Raw genomic sequence first — 14,714 nt, forward strand, 5'->3', positions numbered from 1 at the left:
CAGGATTTGATCTAATATTTTCTTCCCACACCCCTTTGACCACTGACAAATTACAAATCTGTAACTCCACAGTGATGCCATCCTCTGGCTGTTGGGGTTCTGAGAAGAACTAGGAGTTCAGCCTCCTTCCCATTAGCTTGGACCCCCTGGGGGCAGGGGTCTCTGCGGAGCACCCTCACAGTGCTTAGCCCCCACCTTTTTCAGCGGCCGCCAGGGCGGGGCGGAGGTGAGCGGATTAGCTGGGCAGCCCAGGCTCAGAGCTGCAGGAGCCACAGAGGGTGCGGGAGGCGGAGGCGCGATGCCGCTGCAGGACGAAGCCCTCCGGGAGGTGTGGGCCTCGGACAGGTGCGCGGGTCCCCAGCGCATCCGAACCCTGGGGGCCCAGATGGAGGGGTTGGGAGGGGCAGGAAAAGGGAGGCAGACGGACTGATTCCTTCGCTACCCTCAGCGGACATGAGGAAAGCGGGAGCCCCGAGGGCCAGCGGCCCCCCAAGCAGGTATGTCACCCCTCTTGCAAGGAGACAGACAGATGCCCCCGCTGTCAGCCCACGCGGGGTAGGGGGTCTGAGAGGGGAGACCACTCAGCAGCCGGGGGGCGGGGGCGCTCCCCTGGAGTGTATTTGGAGGAAAGAGGTGTTGGGGACAGAGGTGTGTGTGGGGGGGTGGGGGGGTTGGGGTTGGGAGCATTGGGGGTGGCCATCCTTGCTCAACCCCAGGAGAAGGCTGTAGTTCCCTCCCGATAATCCGGGTTATTTCTGGCGGCTCAGGGATTAGAGGGTGACAGGCAGCTCCCCCTCCCCTCTTCTTCCTCTTGAACCCCCTCCGCAGCGACCCGCCCGGAGACCAAAGTTGAAGAAGAGGACGGAGGCCCCTGAGTCCCCCGCTCCCACGGGACCCGTGCCCAGGAGACCCGGAGGCGGGCGGGGGGCCGAGTCCGGGGGCGCCCGCCAGGGTGAGGCGGGGAGGGAGGGGGACGGGGCGGGGCAGAGGTGGGGCGGGGTGTGGAGGGTGAATGAGAGCGGGGGAGGGGTGAAGACGGTGGGAACAGAGCGGCGGGGGGAAGGGGGACAACTCCCTCCCCCCGCATGTCCCAAGCCAGTGCGCCATCGGAAGAGAGGCGGGGACCCCGTGGGAGGAGGGGTGGGGTGCTCTCGGAGGAGGGGGGCTGTCGGAGAAGGAGGCACTGTCGGAGGAGGGGGAGCCTTCAGAGGAGGGTCCCGGCTGCCTGACCCACGTCTCGGCTCAGCCGCGCGGAGGCGGAGGCCGCGGGAGTCGCCCGCCCCCCAGCCCGTCTACACCAAGTTCCTCCGGGACCCAGAGGCCAAGCGCGACCCCCGAGACACCTTCCTGGTGGCCCGAGCCCGTGGCGGGGCGGGTGAGAGGCGGCGGGGCGGGCGGGTGGGAGCGGGAGGGGCTGGAGGGAACTGCGGGCAGAGAAGCAGAAAACTCGGAAAACAGCCTCCACTTCTCTGCGTTGGCCTTAGAGCCGGAAAAAAACTTTATTCTCTTGTTCTTCCCCCCTTTTCGGGGTGGGGAAACTGAGGCACAGAGCTGAAGCGTTGTGCCTTAGACTTCAGCTGGGCCAGAGGTAGCGAGTGGGTAGCCCGGCCAGTAGCTGCGCAGGTGCAGTGGGGGCTGCTGAGATGGGGCAGGGGGCGGGGGAGGTGAGGGCCCCAGGGAGAGGGAGGGAGGACCCAGAACAGGACAGCAAACCCCAGAAAACCCAGCACCCCACCTGCAGCCCACTCTCGGAGACTCCGCGTCACCCGATTTTCTGAGGAAGGTGCTGGAACTCCTTTCTCCCGGTCCTGTTCCAGAGGGAAGGCCCCCCCCCTTCCACAATCTGGGGTGGCCGGACCCCATTATAAGGAGTTTCTACCCACAGAGGAGGAGGAGCAGGAGGAAGAGGAGGGCCATGAAGATGAAGAGGAGGAGGAGGAGGAGGAGAAGAAGAAAGAGCGAGTCCCCCTGCCTCCCAGGAAGCCCCCTAAGGAGAAGGCTCCGGCAGACCCGGGGGCGAGGAGGGCTGGGGCGCCTGGTGGGTGCCCAGCACAGGTGCAGCCGCCCTGCCCAGGGCGTCCCCTCGCTGCACAGGCCTGAGGCCTGCAGTCACCCAGGGCCCCACCTGAGTCCCTGCCCTGGTCTCTTCCCAAGAAGGCCCTCAGGGACAGAGCCCCACACCCCTACCCCTGCCCAGGACACTTGAGCTGGGGAGGGCAGAGAAGGGGCTTTTCTTTGAGACTTTTATTTAATTCTTTTTAAAACCCAATATGAATTATTGTTATAATTAGTGGCCCAGTGCACGAAATTTGTGCACATTAAAAGGGGATTAATTAGAGGAAATAACTTAATATTGCTATTTGCCCTTTCTCTATAATAGAAGTGTCAGAGATGAAAGAAAATTAGTAAAATGTATGTGAAAACCTTCCTCCTGTCAGAGTCTGGGGTGCACCACGAGACCCAGAGTCAAGTCCCCGCCCACCCACATGCATCTCAAAATCACGTGAGACCCAGACCCAGCCGGCCCCTGCCCCCATTGGGCTAGATCCAGACCTGGCCAGTCCTACCCTTGTCAAGCCCTGCCAGGCAGGGGACGTAACCTCAGGTCCCCTGGCCCGGCGCCAGGACGGGGGGCATGGCCTGAGATCCCCCACCCCAGACCGGGGTGGAGGCATGCCTTGAGATCCCCTGTCAAGCCCTGCCTGGTGGGGGACATGGCCTGAGATCCCCTGTCAAGCCCCGCTGAGTGGGGGGCATGGCCTGAGGTCCCCCGTCAAGCCTCGCCAGGCGGGGGCATGCAGCCTCAGGTCCCCTGGCCCGGTGCTGGGGCGGGGGGAGAAGCCTGAGGCCCCCTAGCCCAGCACCAGGACGGGGAGTGCACCTTGAGGTCCCCCATCAAGCCCCGCTGGGCAGGGGTCGTGGCCTGAGGTCCCCTGGCCTGGTGCCAAAGTGGGAGGTGCAGTCTGAGGTCCAATGTCAAGCCCAGCCAGGCAAAGGGCACAGCCTCAGGTCCCCTGGCCCGGTGCTAGGGCGGGGGGTGCGGCTTGAGGTCCCCCATCAAGCCCCACCAGCAGGAGGGTGCAGCCTCAGGTCCCCCATCAAGCCCCGCTGGGTGTGGGGTACAGCCTGAGTTCCCCCGACCCAGCACTGGGGATACACCTTGAGGTCCCCTGTCAAGCCCTGCTGGGTAGGGGGCTCGGCCTGAGTTCCCCTGTCAAGCCCAGCTAGGCAGGGGGGTGAAGCCTCAGGTCCCCTGGCCCGGAGCTGGGTGGGGGGGCGCAGCCTTAGGTCCCCCGTCAAGCCCCGCTTGGTAGGGGGTGCGGTCTGAGGTCCCCCAGCCTGAAGCTGGGGCGAGGGGAGCAGCCTGAGGTCCCCTAGCCCAGTACCAGGACACGAAGGCACCTTGAGGTCCCCCATCAAGCCCCTCTGGGCGGGGGGCATGGCCTCAGGTCCCCTGGCCTGGCCTCAGGTCCCCTGGCCTGGCACCAGAGCGGCGTGTGTGGCCTGAGGTCCCCCAGCCTGAGGTCCCCTGTCAAGCCCTACAGGGGCGGGGGAGGGCATAGCCTCAGGTCCCTGCTGCTTGCTCGTTAAGGCTCCTTACCGGAACTTGGCTTCAGCTGTGGGTGCAGCCATCTTTGTGACAGAGTGAAGGTCAATTAGCATATTCCCTCTTTATTAGATAGGATTGTTATAAAAGCATCAAAGTGGTTACAGTAAAAATCAATCAACAGAAATATGCTGTGGTGGATCCGGGCCTGAATGTCCTCCAGGTGCCGCCTGGTCTAAATGTGCCCCTTGTGCTCAGGGTTAGAGGGCAGACACGGTGCCTCCCTGCGGACTGTCTCACCCCGACCCTTCATTTCCAGGGGACCCAGGAAGCCCTGTCCCCCCACCAAAGCCTCTTCGGGTGAAGAAGAAGGTGCCAGCGGGGGAAGGGACCAAGATGGGAAAAACAAAGAAGAAAGGTGGGCCTGGCATCTGGAGGAGGGGGGCTCTGGTTGTGGTGGGGTGTGACCCCTTCACGTGCACACACAGGGTCTGGGGCAGCTGACAAGGACCGCCCGGAGCCCCGGGCGAGCTTGGTGGGAGCGCAGAAGGCCCCGGAGGCCCTGTTTCTGGTTGGGGACGATGGCCTAGCGGGGAAAGCTCTGAAGAAGAAAGGTGGGTGGCAGTGGCTCTGGTCCCAAGACATGGAGAGGCAGGCCTGGCGGTGGGAGCTGGCACAGTGGGTCCTGGAGTCAGAAACTTGGGGGGCGTCTTGACCTCCATTTTAATAGCTGTGTGGCCTTAGGCAGGTGTCTGACTTTCTGAGGCTTCGATAATCTATAATAATAAAAGGGTAGTATGCTAATTAGACTGGACGTCATTCCGGACGTCCTTCCTGACGAAGCCGGGCCGGAGGGAAGCAGCCCAGGTCCCGGGTGCCGGAGGGAAGCCAGTGCTGGCAGCCGGGGGAAGGAAGGCCTACTCTTGCATGAATTTTCGTGCATCAGGCCCCTAGAAGTAATCTGGGGTTACTCTCTTGTGGTTGTGGGAAGGGTCCGAATGAGACATGGCTGTTGGAAGCACTTTGCAAACTGAAAGTGCTCCGCCAGGGTTAAGAGGCTTGTTGCTGCTCTGTTCCAGGTACTCCCAAAGACTCAGAGGAGGAGCAAAAGGAGGAAGAGGGGGAGGAGGAAGATGTGGCAGCTGTGGCGACCAAGAACAGCAATCAGAAGGGCAAAGCGAAAGGAAAAGGCAAAAAGGTTGGGTCCCAGAGGGGAAGGCGGCTCAGATCCCTACAGGGAGCAGTGGCAGGGGCCTGGCTTTGGGGATTAGAGTGTGTGTCTTTGTGGGCTGGGGCCATGGCGTCCCTGGGGAATAGAATCTCAGCTCCCCCTCTGGTGCTGGGATATGTGGACAAAGGGCACCAGACTTGTGAGAGCAGAAGAGGCAGTTGTGGGGTCACCAGGTTGGGACTGGGCACCCAGAGGCCTTGTGTCCTCTGGTCTCTAACACCACCACCCCCCCACCCGCAGCCAGAGCTGCCCCACAGGCAGACACACATTTCCTGGCCCAGGGAAGTGGCTGGCAGGCACACGTGTATACACCCTTGGGCACACCAACGGCCTGATAGCCAGCTGTGCAAGGTGCTAAAATATTTCCACCGGACCCCTCTGGGCCCCCCAAGTGCTTTCTGCTACCCCAAGCAGGACCTCCCAACCTTCCAGCAACTAAACGGTGTCTGGGACCTTCAGGACCCTCCTCCAGGCCTCCCAGTGTCCATTCTGACTGGGAATCCTCCAGGGCAGACAGGTCGTTAAATGGTTTGCATGTTCTCTCACAAACTCAGGCACCAGCATGCACAAACTCAAGTGAGCAGGACAGAAAGGTCCAACTGGACAGAGAAAGTGATGGGAGTCTTTGAGAAACTCGTCTCCAGGTGTGGAGGTCACCATGCGAGCAGGGCCTGGCTCTTTGCTGTGTGGTCTGTTAATTTGTTCAGGCATAGTCAGATCTTTGTTTGTTTATTAATCCTCACCCTAGGATACTTTTTCCATTCATATTTTTAGGAAGAGTAGGGGGGGTTGGAAGGGGGAGAGAAACATCAATGTGAGAGAGACACATCGATTGGTTGCCTCCTGCACTTGCCCCAACCTGGATGGGGATCAAACCTGCAACCAAGGTACCTGCCCTTGACTGGGAATCAAACCCAAGACCCTTCGGTGCAGGGCCAGGTGTGGTCAGATGGTGAGGGCTGATTCACATTTCCCAGATCACCAGATACTGATGTATAAACTGGAAGGCAGTTTATTCTGTCTCGGGAGGAACCGAAATGGAGGCAGCGCAGCCTGCAGCGCAGGAGGCCCTGGGAATTCGCAGCGATAGAAATGTTTCAATCAGCTCTGGCTTTCTCCAGATCGCATTCCAAACATACTCTTGTGTTTCACAAGTTTCTTCTGGAGCAACCTAGAGTGCAGAGGAGAGGCTCCTTGCCCGCAGGCCACAGGCCTGGCCTCACACACTGCAAACCTGCCCTCAGCAAAAATGCCCAACCACAGCACGTCAGCTCAGACGCTTGGCTCTTCCGTGCACCCTCCCACGCTGCTGGTTCCTTCTCTCCTCCGCCAGAGGCTTAGGGTCTCCGCTCCCCAGCTTGTGAGGGATAGAACCTGAGGGCAAAGGGCACCAAGTTTGTGAGAACAGAGGGGACAGTGCAACCCAGCTGTTCTTTTTCCATGAGCTTCTCTATTCATTGTATTGACCATGTGTCACCGTATAACAACCACCCCAAAGATTAGTGTCTTAGGAAACAAACACTCCTTTTCTTCATTTCTTCATGGAGTCAGAGTCTGGGAATAGCTTAGCCGGGTAGTTCTGGCTCAGGGGCCTCTGAGTTGCTGTCAGGGCGGCATCTGAAAGCTTGGCTGGAAATGCAAGACTCACTTCTGCAATGGCTCCCTGTCCTGGCTGTTGGCTGGAGGCCTCCCCCAGGGCTGCTGGGGTGTTCTTATGACATGGCAGCAACTTCCCCAGAACCCAATACAGTGGGGGAGGGGGGACTACCCCAGGGGTCAATGCCAGGGCAGGGACCGTTGGGGGCCACCTTGGAGGTTGGCCACTACACTGAATATTTACTACGTGCTCATGATAATAGCAGTGAGTGACACTTCCTCTGTGTTGTGTGGTTAGAACAGCAATTTTCAACCCTTTTCATCTCCTGGCACAAAAACTAATTACTAAAATTCTGTGGCACACCAAAAAATGTATTTTTTACCGATCTGATAAAAAAAGTTAGATATAATTTTGATGAATTCATACCAGACGCCTATTGTTGTGCTGGCTGTTGTCATTTTTTAAAATATATTTTTATTGATTTCAGAGAGGAAGGGAGAGGAAGAGAGAGAGAGAAACATTAATGATGAGAGGGAATCATTGATTGGCTGCCTCCTGCACATTGGACCGAGCCTGCAACCCAGGCATATGCCCTTGACAGGAATCGAACCTGGGACCCTTCAGTCCGCAAGCCGATGCTCTATCCATTGAACCAAACTGGCTAGGGCTGTTGTCATTTTTTTTACCGGACAATCTAACTGTTTGTTAGTGCCCCTGACTAAACAGTCAGGTATCGTGTGCTTTAAAAATTCCTGCGGCTGACAGTTGAAAATCACTGGCTTAGAACACAGCAACCGGTACCTTCAGCCTCACCTCCCTTCACCCCCTGAGAGCGAATTTGCATGAGGGAAGGTCTTGCTAAAGGCTCTGGACCTAACAGGAAACTGGGCAGGTTAAATCCCAGCTCCACCTCTACTCCCTGAACTCGGGCAAGCTCCTCAGTCTCTTTGCCCTCGGCTGCCTCCTCCTTGACAGAACAGCCAGTTACCTCCGGGGACAGTGATAAGGGATTAAATGAGTTCGGGTTTGAGAAGTGCTGAGAACTATACCCAACAGGTGGGCAGAGTTTATATGAGTGTTTGCTAAACGTGTAAGTTAAACAGGAGCTCACTCCAGCCTGCCTACTTCTTAGATGGAGAAGCGGAGTTAGGGCGCTTAGCACACCTGACCATAGTGGTGGGATCCGGATTTGCACCAGGCCCTCTGGCTCCGGAGTCTGGGCTCTTAGCCGCAGCCTCAGGGAATAGCGGTGAGCGCCAGCCTCCCAGAGCCCCCTGGCTGCGCCCTCCTCTCCCCGCAGAAAGCGGTGAGTGGCCTGCTGCCCCCCAGTCCCAGCCTGGGCCCCTGCTGAGGGCAGGGGAGCCGGTGTCTGGGGCTGATGCCCACTCTGCGCCCCCAGAAGGAGGCGCGGGCCACGTCCCCACCCGTGGGAGTGGGCGAGCCCCGGGAGTTCGTGCTGCGGCCGGCCCCGCAGGGCAGGACAGTGCGCTGCCGGCTGACGCGGGACAAGCGGGGCATGGACCGGGGCCTGTATCCCTCCTACTTCCTGCACCTGGACTCGGAGAAAAAGGTGGGTCAGGAGGAGGTGAAGGGAGAGGGAGGCGGAGGTGCCAGGACCGGGTGGAGAGAGGGTCTGGGCCACGATGTGGGGAGGGGTGCCAGGCTAAAGGCTTCTCCCCTCACCCACCGCCTCTGCCCTCTCTCACCGTCCCCACAGGTGTTCCTCTTGGCTGGCAGGAAGCGGAAACGGAGCAAGACAGCCAACTACCTCATGTCCAGCGACCCCACCAATCTGTCCCGAGGAGGGGAGAACTTTGTCGGGAAGCTGAGGTGGGCCGGGAGGCTCAGGGCAGCAAGAGGCCATGCGGTCTTCCCTGACCCCTGAGCCCACCCAGTGCCCACCACAGCGGCTGCTCCGGCCCAGGGCCTCTCATGCCCTGCGTAGACCACCTGGGGCTCTTGTTAAATGGTTCCGTGGGGGGAGGGAGGGGGAGCCTCTGTAGTTCTAACAGCCACCCAGGTGGTGCCCACCTGCTCGTCCAGGGACCTCACAGGCGTAGAGGCTGATTCCAGGGTCCAGGGTTGTGTTCAAGTTGAGTTCCCGGCACCTGGCAGAATAGCTTCTCAGCAAATATTTACTAAGTGAATGAATGAACAAATAGTTGGCACCTACCCTGTGCTATGTCTCCCATATATCTCACCTAATCCTCCCCACAAATCTGAGAGGTGGGGGCTGGACCCCTGAGTCAAGCCTTATTTCTTTTATTTATGTATTTAACAAACACTTATATACGGAAGTAACTTCCGGATATGAACCCATTGAATCCTCTTATCAACCATTTTGCTATTCTTTTTTAAAAAATATATTTTATTGTTTTTTTACAGAGAGGAAGGGAGAGGGACAGAGAGTTAGAAACATCAATGAGAGAGAGATGAGAGAGAAGCATCAATCAGCTGCCTCCTACACCCCCCCCCCCCCCACACACACTGGGGATGTGCCTGCAACCAAGGTACATGCCCTTGACCAGAATCACACCTGGGACCCCTCAGTCCACAGGCGGATGCTCTATCCACTGAGCCAAACCGGTTAGGGCCCATTTTGCTATTCTTATACCCATTTTGCAGATGGGGAAGTTGAGGCTCAGATCAGTTAAGTAACATGCCAAAGGTCACACAGCTAGTAAGAAATGAAACTGAAATTTGAATGCTGCCCAGTCCCCTAGATCCATCTTTTTAAGACTTCATGCTGGAAGGCTGGGGCAGGGGACATGAATTGCTGGTCCTAAGACACCTTCACCCTTGGTGATCCAGTAGCGCTCAACGTTGGTCTTGGAGTCGCGGCGTGGACCCCCTTAGCCCCGCCCCAGCTCCACCCTGCTTGCAGGTCCAACCTCCTGGGGAACCGCTTTACTGTCTTTGACAATGGGCAGAACCCGCACCGCGGAGGGGGCGGCGCCGATGTGGGGAGCCTCCGGCAGGAGCTGGCAGCTGTGATTTATGTGAGTCTCCACCTGTGTCTCTCCCCCCCCCCCGCCCCACCCCCGGCAGGCCCCGCCCCTTGCAGGGCTGGCCCTCTCCTTGCAGGGCTGGCCTAAGGCGCACCTCCCTCCCAGGAAACCAACGTGCTGGGCTTCCGAGGTCCCCGGCGCATGACGGTCATCATTCCGGGCATGAATTCGGACAACGAGAGGGTCCCCATCCGGCCCCGAAATGTGAGCCCTGCACCTCCCTGACCCCTCTCCCTGAAGGTCCCACTCGCAATGGGACTCGCTCTGGGGGAGCTGGGGCGGGGCAGTAGCTGGGAGTCAGCTTGCCCAATACCCCACCTCTTGAGCACACTCCACCCTCTGGTGCAAGTTTATTCTGGCAACTTGGGGAATGAATTCGAGGTTTTTTGTCGTTGAATTCACTGAAACAAACACAATGCTATGTGTGTGTTTTAAGTTTATACCAAATCACCATTTACATATTCATTCAATACACATACACTGAGTGCCAGGTATTTAGGCACTGAGAAGACATCAGTGGACAAAACGCAGGTCTGCCCTCATGAAGCTGGCATTCGAGGGGAGCAAGACAGTAGATAATAACTGTGAGAAATAAGTAGATTATGTAGTATGTTAGAAAATGGTAAGGGCTGGGGGGGGGAGTCGAATGGCATTAGAGAGGTGAGAAGTGTGTGTGGGGGGGAGTCCACTATTAAATACAGTGGTCAGAGTGGGCCTCAGTGAGAAGTGACATTTGAGCAAAGTCTGGAAGGAGGTGAGGGAGCGGCCTGCAGATATCTGAAGAAAGATCATCCAGGCAGAGGGAAGAGCCAGTGCTGGCCGGAGGCAGGGCGGTGCCTGGTGGGCCTGAGGAGCAGCAGGTGGCCGGTGTGGCTGGAGGGAGATAAGGTAAGAGGTGAGAGTGAGGGGCAGATATGGCCTGTCTAACTGGTTTTTATATGAGAGAAACAGGAAGCCAGAGAAGGGTTTTGAGCAAAGGAGTGGCATGATTTGACTTATATTTTAAAAGCAAAGGGTGTGTGTGTAGGGTAAGATGGAGAGATGTCCTACAGCAGTGGTTCTCAACCTTTCTAATGCCGCGACCCTTTAATACAGTTCCTCATGTTGTGGTGACCCCCAACCATAACATTATTTTCGTTGCTACTTCATAAGTGTAATTTTGCTGCTGTTAATGAATCGTAATGTAAATATCTGTGCTTTCCGGTGGTCTTAGGCTCTACAGCAGTGGTTCTCAACCTGTGGGTCGCAGGTTGAGAACCACTAGCAGGGTCACCTAAGACCACCGGAAAGCACAGATATTTACATTACGATTCATTAACAGCAGCAAAATTACACTTATGAAGTAGCAACGAAAATAAAGTTATGGTTGGGGGTCACCACAACATGAGGAACTGTATTAAAGGGTCGCGGCATTAGGAAGGTTGAGAACCACTGTCCTACAGGAAGGTGGCCTCCTTCAGTCATTCTCTCGCCCTGCTCCTTAGCACTGTGGGTCGGTTGAGCCCGGGATTAAAGACGCAGGATGAGCCCTAGCTGGTTGCCTCAGTGGATAGAGCATCAGCCTACGGCATGAAGGGTCCCTGGTTCAATTCCAGCCAGGGGCACATGCCCAGGTTGCAGGCTCTATCCCCAGTAGGAGGTGTGCAGGAAGCAGCCAATCAATGATTCTCTCTCATCATTGATGTTTCTATCTCTCTCTCCCTTCCTCTCTGAAATCAATAAAAATATATTTTTAAAAAACGATGCAGGATGACTGGCATGCCCCATACTCACAGTGGTGCCACTGGAGTCATTTACACTGAAAAAATAATATCCCTGTTGGCTGATCACACATCCTTTTCTGCTGGAAAGTCACAGATAATCAGGCCCAGCAGGCCCAGGGGGCACCGGCCACGGAAGGGCCTGGTCTGGAGGACCCTGTGGGTTCCACGCGTGCTCCCTCCACGCCTGGAGTAAACACACACCCTCCAGAGGCAGTGTCTCCGCACACCTGGCTCAGTGAGAACGAGCCAGTGCTGCTATGGGTCTCTCTTCACATCTCAGGTCATTCATTACACAACCATTTGTTAAAATCGGGTACCGAGATCCAAAGTCAACACAACAGTTACTGTCAAAACAGTCTCTGATCTTCACGGAACGTCTGCTCTGGTCTAGGAGCTGATTTAAATAACACTTCATGCGCTGTTAACTTATTAAATCCTCACAACAGGGGGAAGCTGAGGCACAGAGATATGACTCAAATACTGTGCCTGCCTTAGAGTGTCTCTGTCCATTACACGCAGTGGGAGAAAAGAGCGAGGTGTCGTGGAAGCTCAGAGCTAAAACATCTAAATCAGACATGGGGTCAGGAAGGCTTCTTGGAGAATACGATTTAAAAAAATTTTTTAAATTGATTTTGAGACAGAGGAAGAGAGACAGAGACACATTAATGTGAGAGTGGTATGTCAATCAGCTGCCTCCTGCATGCTCTTCACTGGGGACTGAGCTCGAGACCCCGCCATGTGCCCTGACCGGCAGCCCCTCACTGCCAGAGACGACGCCCAACCAAGCCCCACAGGCCAGGAGAACACCATCTTGAGCAGACTCACTTCAAGCCATGAACGTGACAGGTGCCAAGGAAACTCAGTAAAGAAATATCTCAAGAGCACCCATACAGAGGCCACGCCTTCCTTCCTGAAACTCTCTTCCAGGACATTTTATTGTAATCGCTGTTTACCTGTATATCTCCCCAAGCGCAACTGTGCGCTCCGTGTAGGTCCCAGAATGTCTGGTTCATCCTTGTAATCAGGTGCCAGCATGGAAGGACCCTCGGATACCGATGGCACAGAGCACCTACTGTGTGCCAGATGCTACTTTCCATTTTCTTTCTTTTTAAAATGTTTTTTAAAAATATCTTTTTATTGATTTCAGAGAGGAAGTGAGGAGAGATAGAAACATCAATGATGAGAGAGATTCATTGATTGGCTGCCATGCCACACACTGGGGATCGAGCCCGCAACCCAGGCCCTCCCTGGTTCATAGGTCAATGCTCAACCATTGAGCCATGCCAGCTGGGCTACTTTCCATTCTCCACCCTCCACTTTGGCATCCCACAGCAAAGCCCCATTCCCACAGATGCACACCCTGCCCACAAGGGCACCAGAAGCCAAGCATGTTCTCAAGGATACCCCAAATGGATGCTGATTTCCAGGCTGTGCAAGGGCACACGTAGGTCCCCAGGCCCCTTCCCCTGTCAGTCCTGAGATATCCCACCCCCTAACCATCCTCCCCCAATACCTCCCGGCCCCCCAGGCCAGCGATGGGCTGCTGGTGCGCTGGCAGAACAAGACTCTGGAGAGCCTCATTGAGCTGCACAACAAACCACCATTCTGGAACGAAGCCACTGGCTCCTACACCCTCAACTTCCAAGGCAGAGTCACGCAGGCCTCAGTGAAGAACTTCCAGATTGTGCACGCTGATGACCGTGAGTGTGAGGGCCTAGACCAGGCTGCACCCACCACCTGCAGGACCGGCCCTGGCTCAGGCCTCTGCCCACCATCTTTCTCTCCCTGGAGCCAGAATATCTAGGAAGGTGGCTGTTTTTTCCAGGGGCATTGACACTGTGCCCTCAGGAGCTTCAGGGATTCCAAGCAGGTGTCTTGGGCTCGTTCTTCCAGGCTCTCGTTCTAGCATTTACCAGAGTCCTGGGCAGAAACTGGGATATTCTGGGTAAGACTGTGTCGAAGGGAGAGTTAAGCTGCTGGTGTTTGAAAACCACTGACAGCCCAACCCAGGTCATAGAGGGTGCTGGGCCCAGAGCGGGCAGCCCTTACCCAGGCTCCTCAGATTCTACTTCACAGACACGTACACAGTCTATTCTATGTGGCAGGCACTGTTCTCAGGGTTTTACAGAGATGGAATCCTTAGATCTTTTCAACAACCCTGTGAGAAAGGTACTCAGTATTATTATCCCTACTTGGCAGATGAGAAAACTGAGGAACAGAGAGGTTCGGTAACTTGCCCAAGATCATACAGCTAGTAAGAGGTCACGCTGGAATTGGAACCCCTTTAGACCTTTAGGAGTAGGAACTCTTAATCAAGCATTTCTGAGCGCCTACTCTACTGTCTTCTCTCAAAGGAGGTGAAAGGCCTGCCCTTGAAGATTTAGGACAACAAGATGCATCCACAAAATAATTAAGAGTGGCCCCGTTACAAGCGTGGGGAGAGATCTGCACTAGGTTAAGGAAGTTGGGAATGGAAAGGTGTCTCCCCAGGGATTCAGGTTCCCAGGGCAGCTCACACTGAGCAATGTCCCCATCCCCCACTCAATCCTAGAGATGTGCTCCGCTCCCAGTGTCACCTGTCCCCAGGCCTTGGATAACTGCTCTCCAGATCACATTTCTGGTGGAGCCTAGTCTGATGAGGTTGGGGGTATTTTTAGCAACTTCCTGTCCCTATGGATGCTGGGGGAGGTGTTGGGGGCTGAGTGAAGCCACTGGATGAAGAGGGAACCAGGGGGTTAGTCAAGGATTGAGCCTGCTGCTCTACGATGGGACTGGGGTGGGTTGGGGGGGAGGAAGAAGGGGAGGAAAATGGGGTCAGAATACAGCAGAAAAGTTGGCAAGGGAGGAATCTAGGTTTGGGGAAGTTTGACAGGTTCCTATACTTAAGTGGCCTTTCCGTGCATAGCCCCGGGTGGCAGGAGATAAGGCAGGGTCCCTGTCCTCAGGGGCTTATAGCCCGAGGGATGTAAAGCTGCAGGTGGGGCAGGTGGGGTGAGATAAGAGGGTGAAAAACAGAAAGGTGGCCGAGTATTGAGGTCCCGATGCAAGGGAGGGAACTTCCCCGCTGTGGGGGGCATTGACTGCCTGGCAGGGACCAGGTCTGAGACGCCCGCCCTTGCCTGTCCACAGCTGACTACATCGTGCTGCAGTTCGGCCGCGTGGCCGAGGACGCCTTCACCCTAGACTACCGGTACCCGCTGTGCGCCCTGCAGGCCTTCGCCATCGCCCTCTCCAGCTTCGACGGGAAGCTAGCTTGCGAGTGACTGCAGCGGTACCCCAAGTCCCAGAGCCGCCAGGGTCGGAAAGGACTCCGTGGAGGCTCCAGGGTCCCTTCACCAAAGCCCCCAGTCCTTTGTCGGGAGCTGACCCCTGCTGTCTCCAGGTGACCTCCATCCACTCCCGGGCCTGGCACAGGCCGAGCGGGGGGAGGAGCTCAGACGGCAGGTCCGAAGCAGATGAAGAACATCTGGAGCTGGAGCCGCACATCTGGTCGCAGGGCTAGCCTGCACGCTCCACACACACACACACACACACACACACACACACCCCGCCCCCGCCCGCGTCAGCC

The 14,714-nt window shown here is 56.5% G+C and overlaps 1 protein-coding gene across 1 annotated transcript; it reads left to right on the forward strand.

Moving 5' to 3' along the window:
- Positions 1-298: 298 nt before the first annotated feature.
- Positions 299-14,409, forward strand: TULP1 (TUB like protein 1; the record flags this gene model as incomplete). Its single annotated transcript, XM_080665126.1, is given in 14 exon segments — positions 299-345; positions 449-497; positions 829-922; positions 925-952; positions 1,257-1,398; positions 1,906-2,038; positions 3,867-3,965; positions 4,627-4,745; positions 7,775-7,945; positions 8,093-8,205; positions 9,260-9,374; positions 9,489-9,587; positions 12,675-12,846; positions 14,276-14,409. Coding segments are annotated over 14 exon segments (1,515 nt in total).
- Between the last annotated feature and the right edge of the window lie 305 nt (positions 14,410-14,714).

The sequence above is a fragment of the Plecotus auritus genome (genome assembly GCF_963455305.1).
Source record: "Plecotus auritus genome assembly, chromosome: 4".
In the NCBI taxonomy this organism is placed as follows: Eukaryota; Metazoa; Chordata; class Mammalia; order Chiroptera; family Vespertilionidae; genus Plecotus; species Plecotus auritus.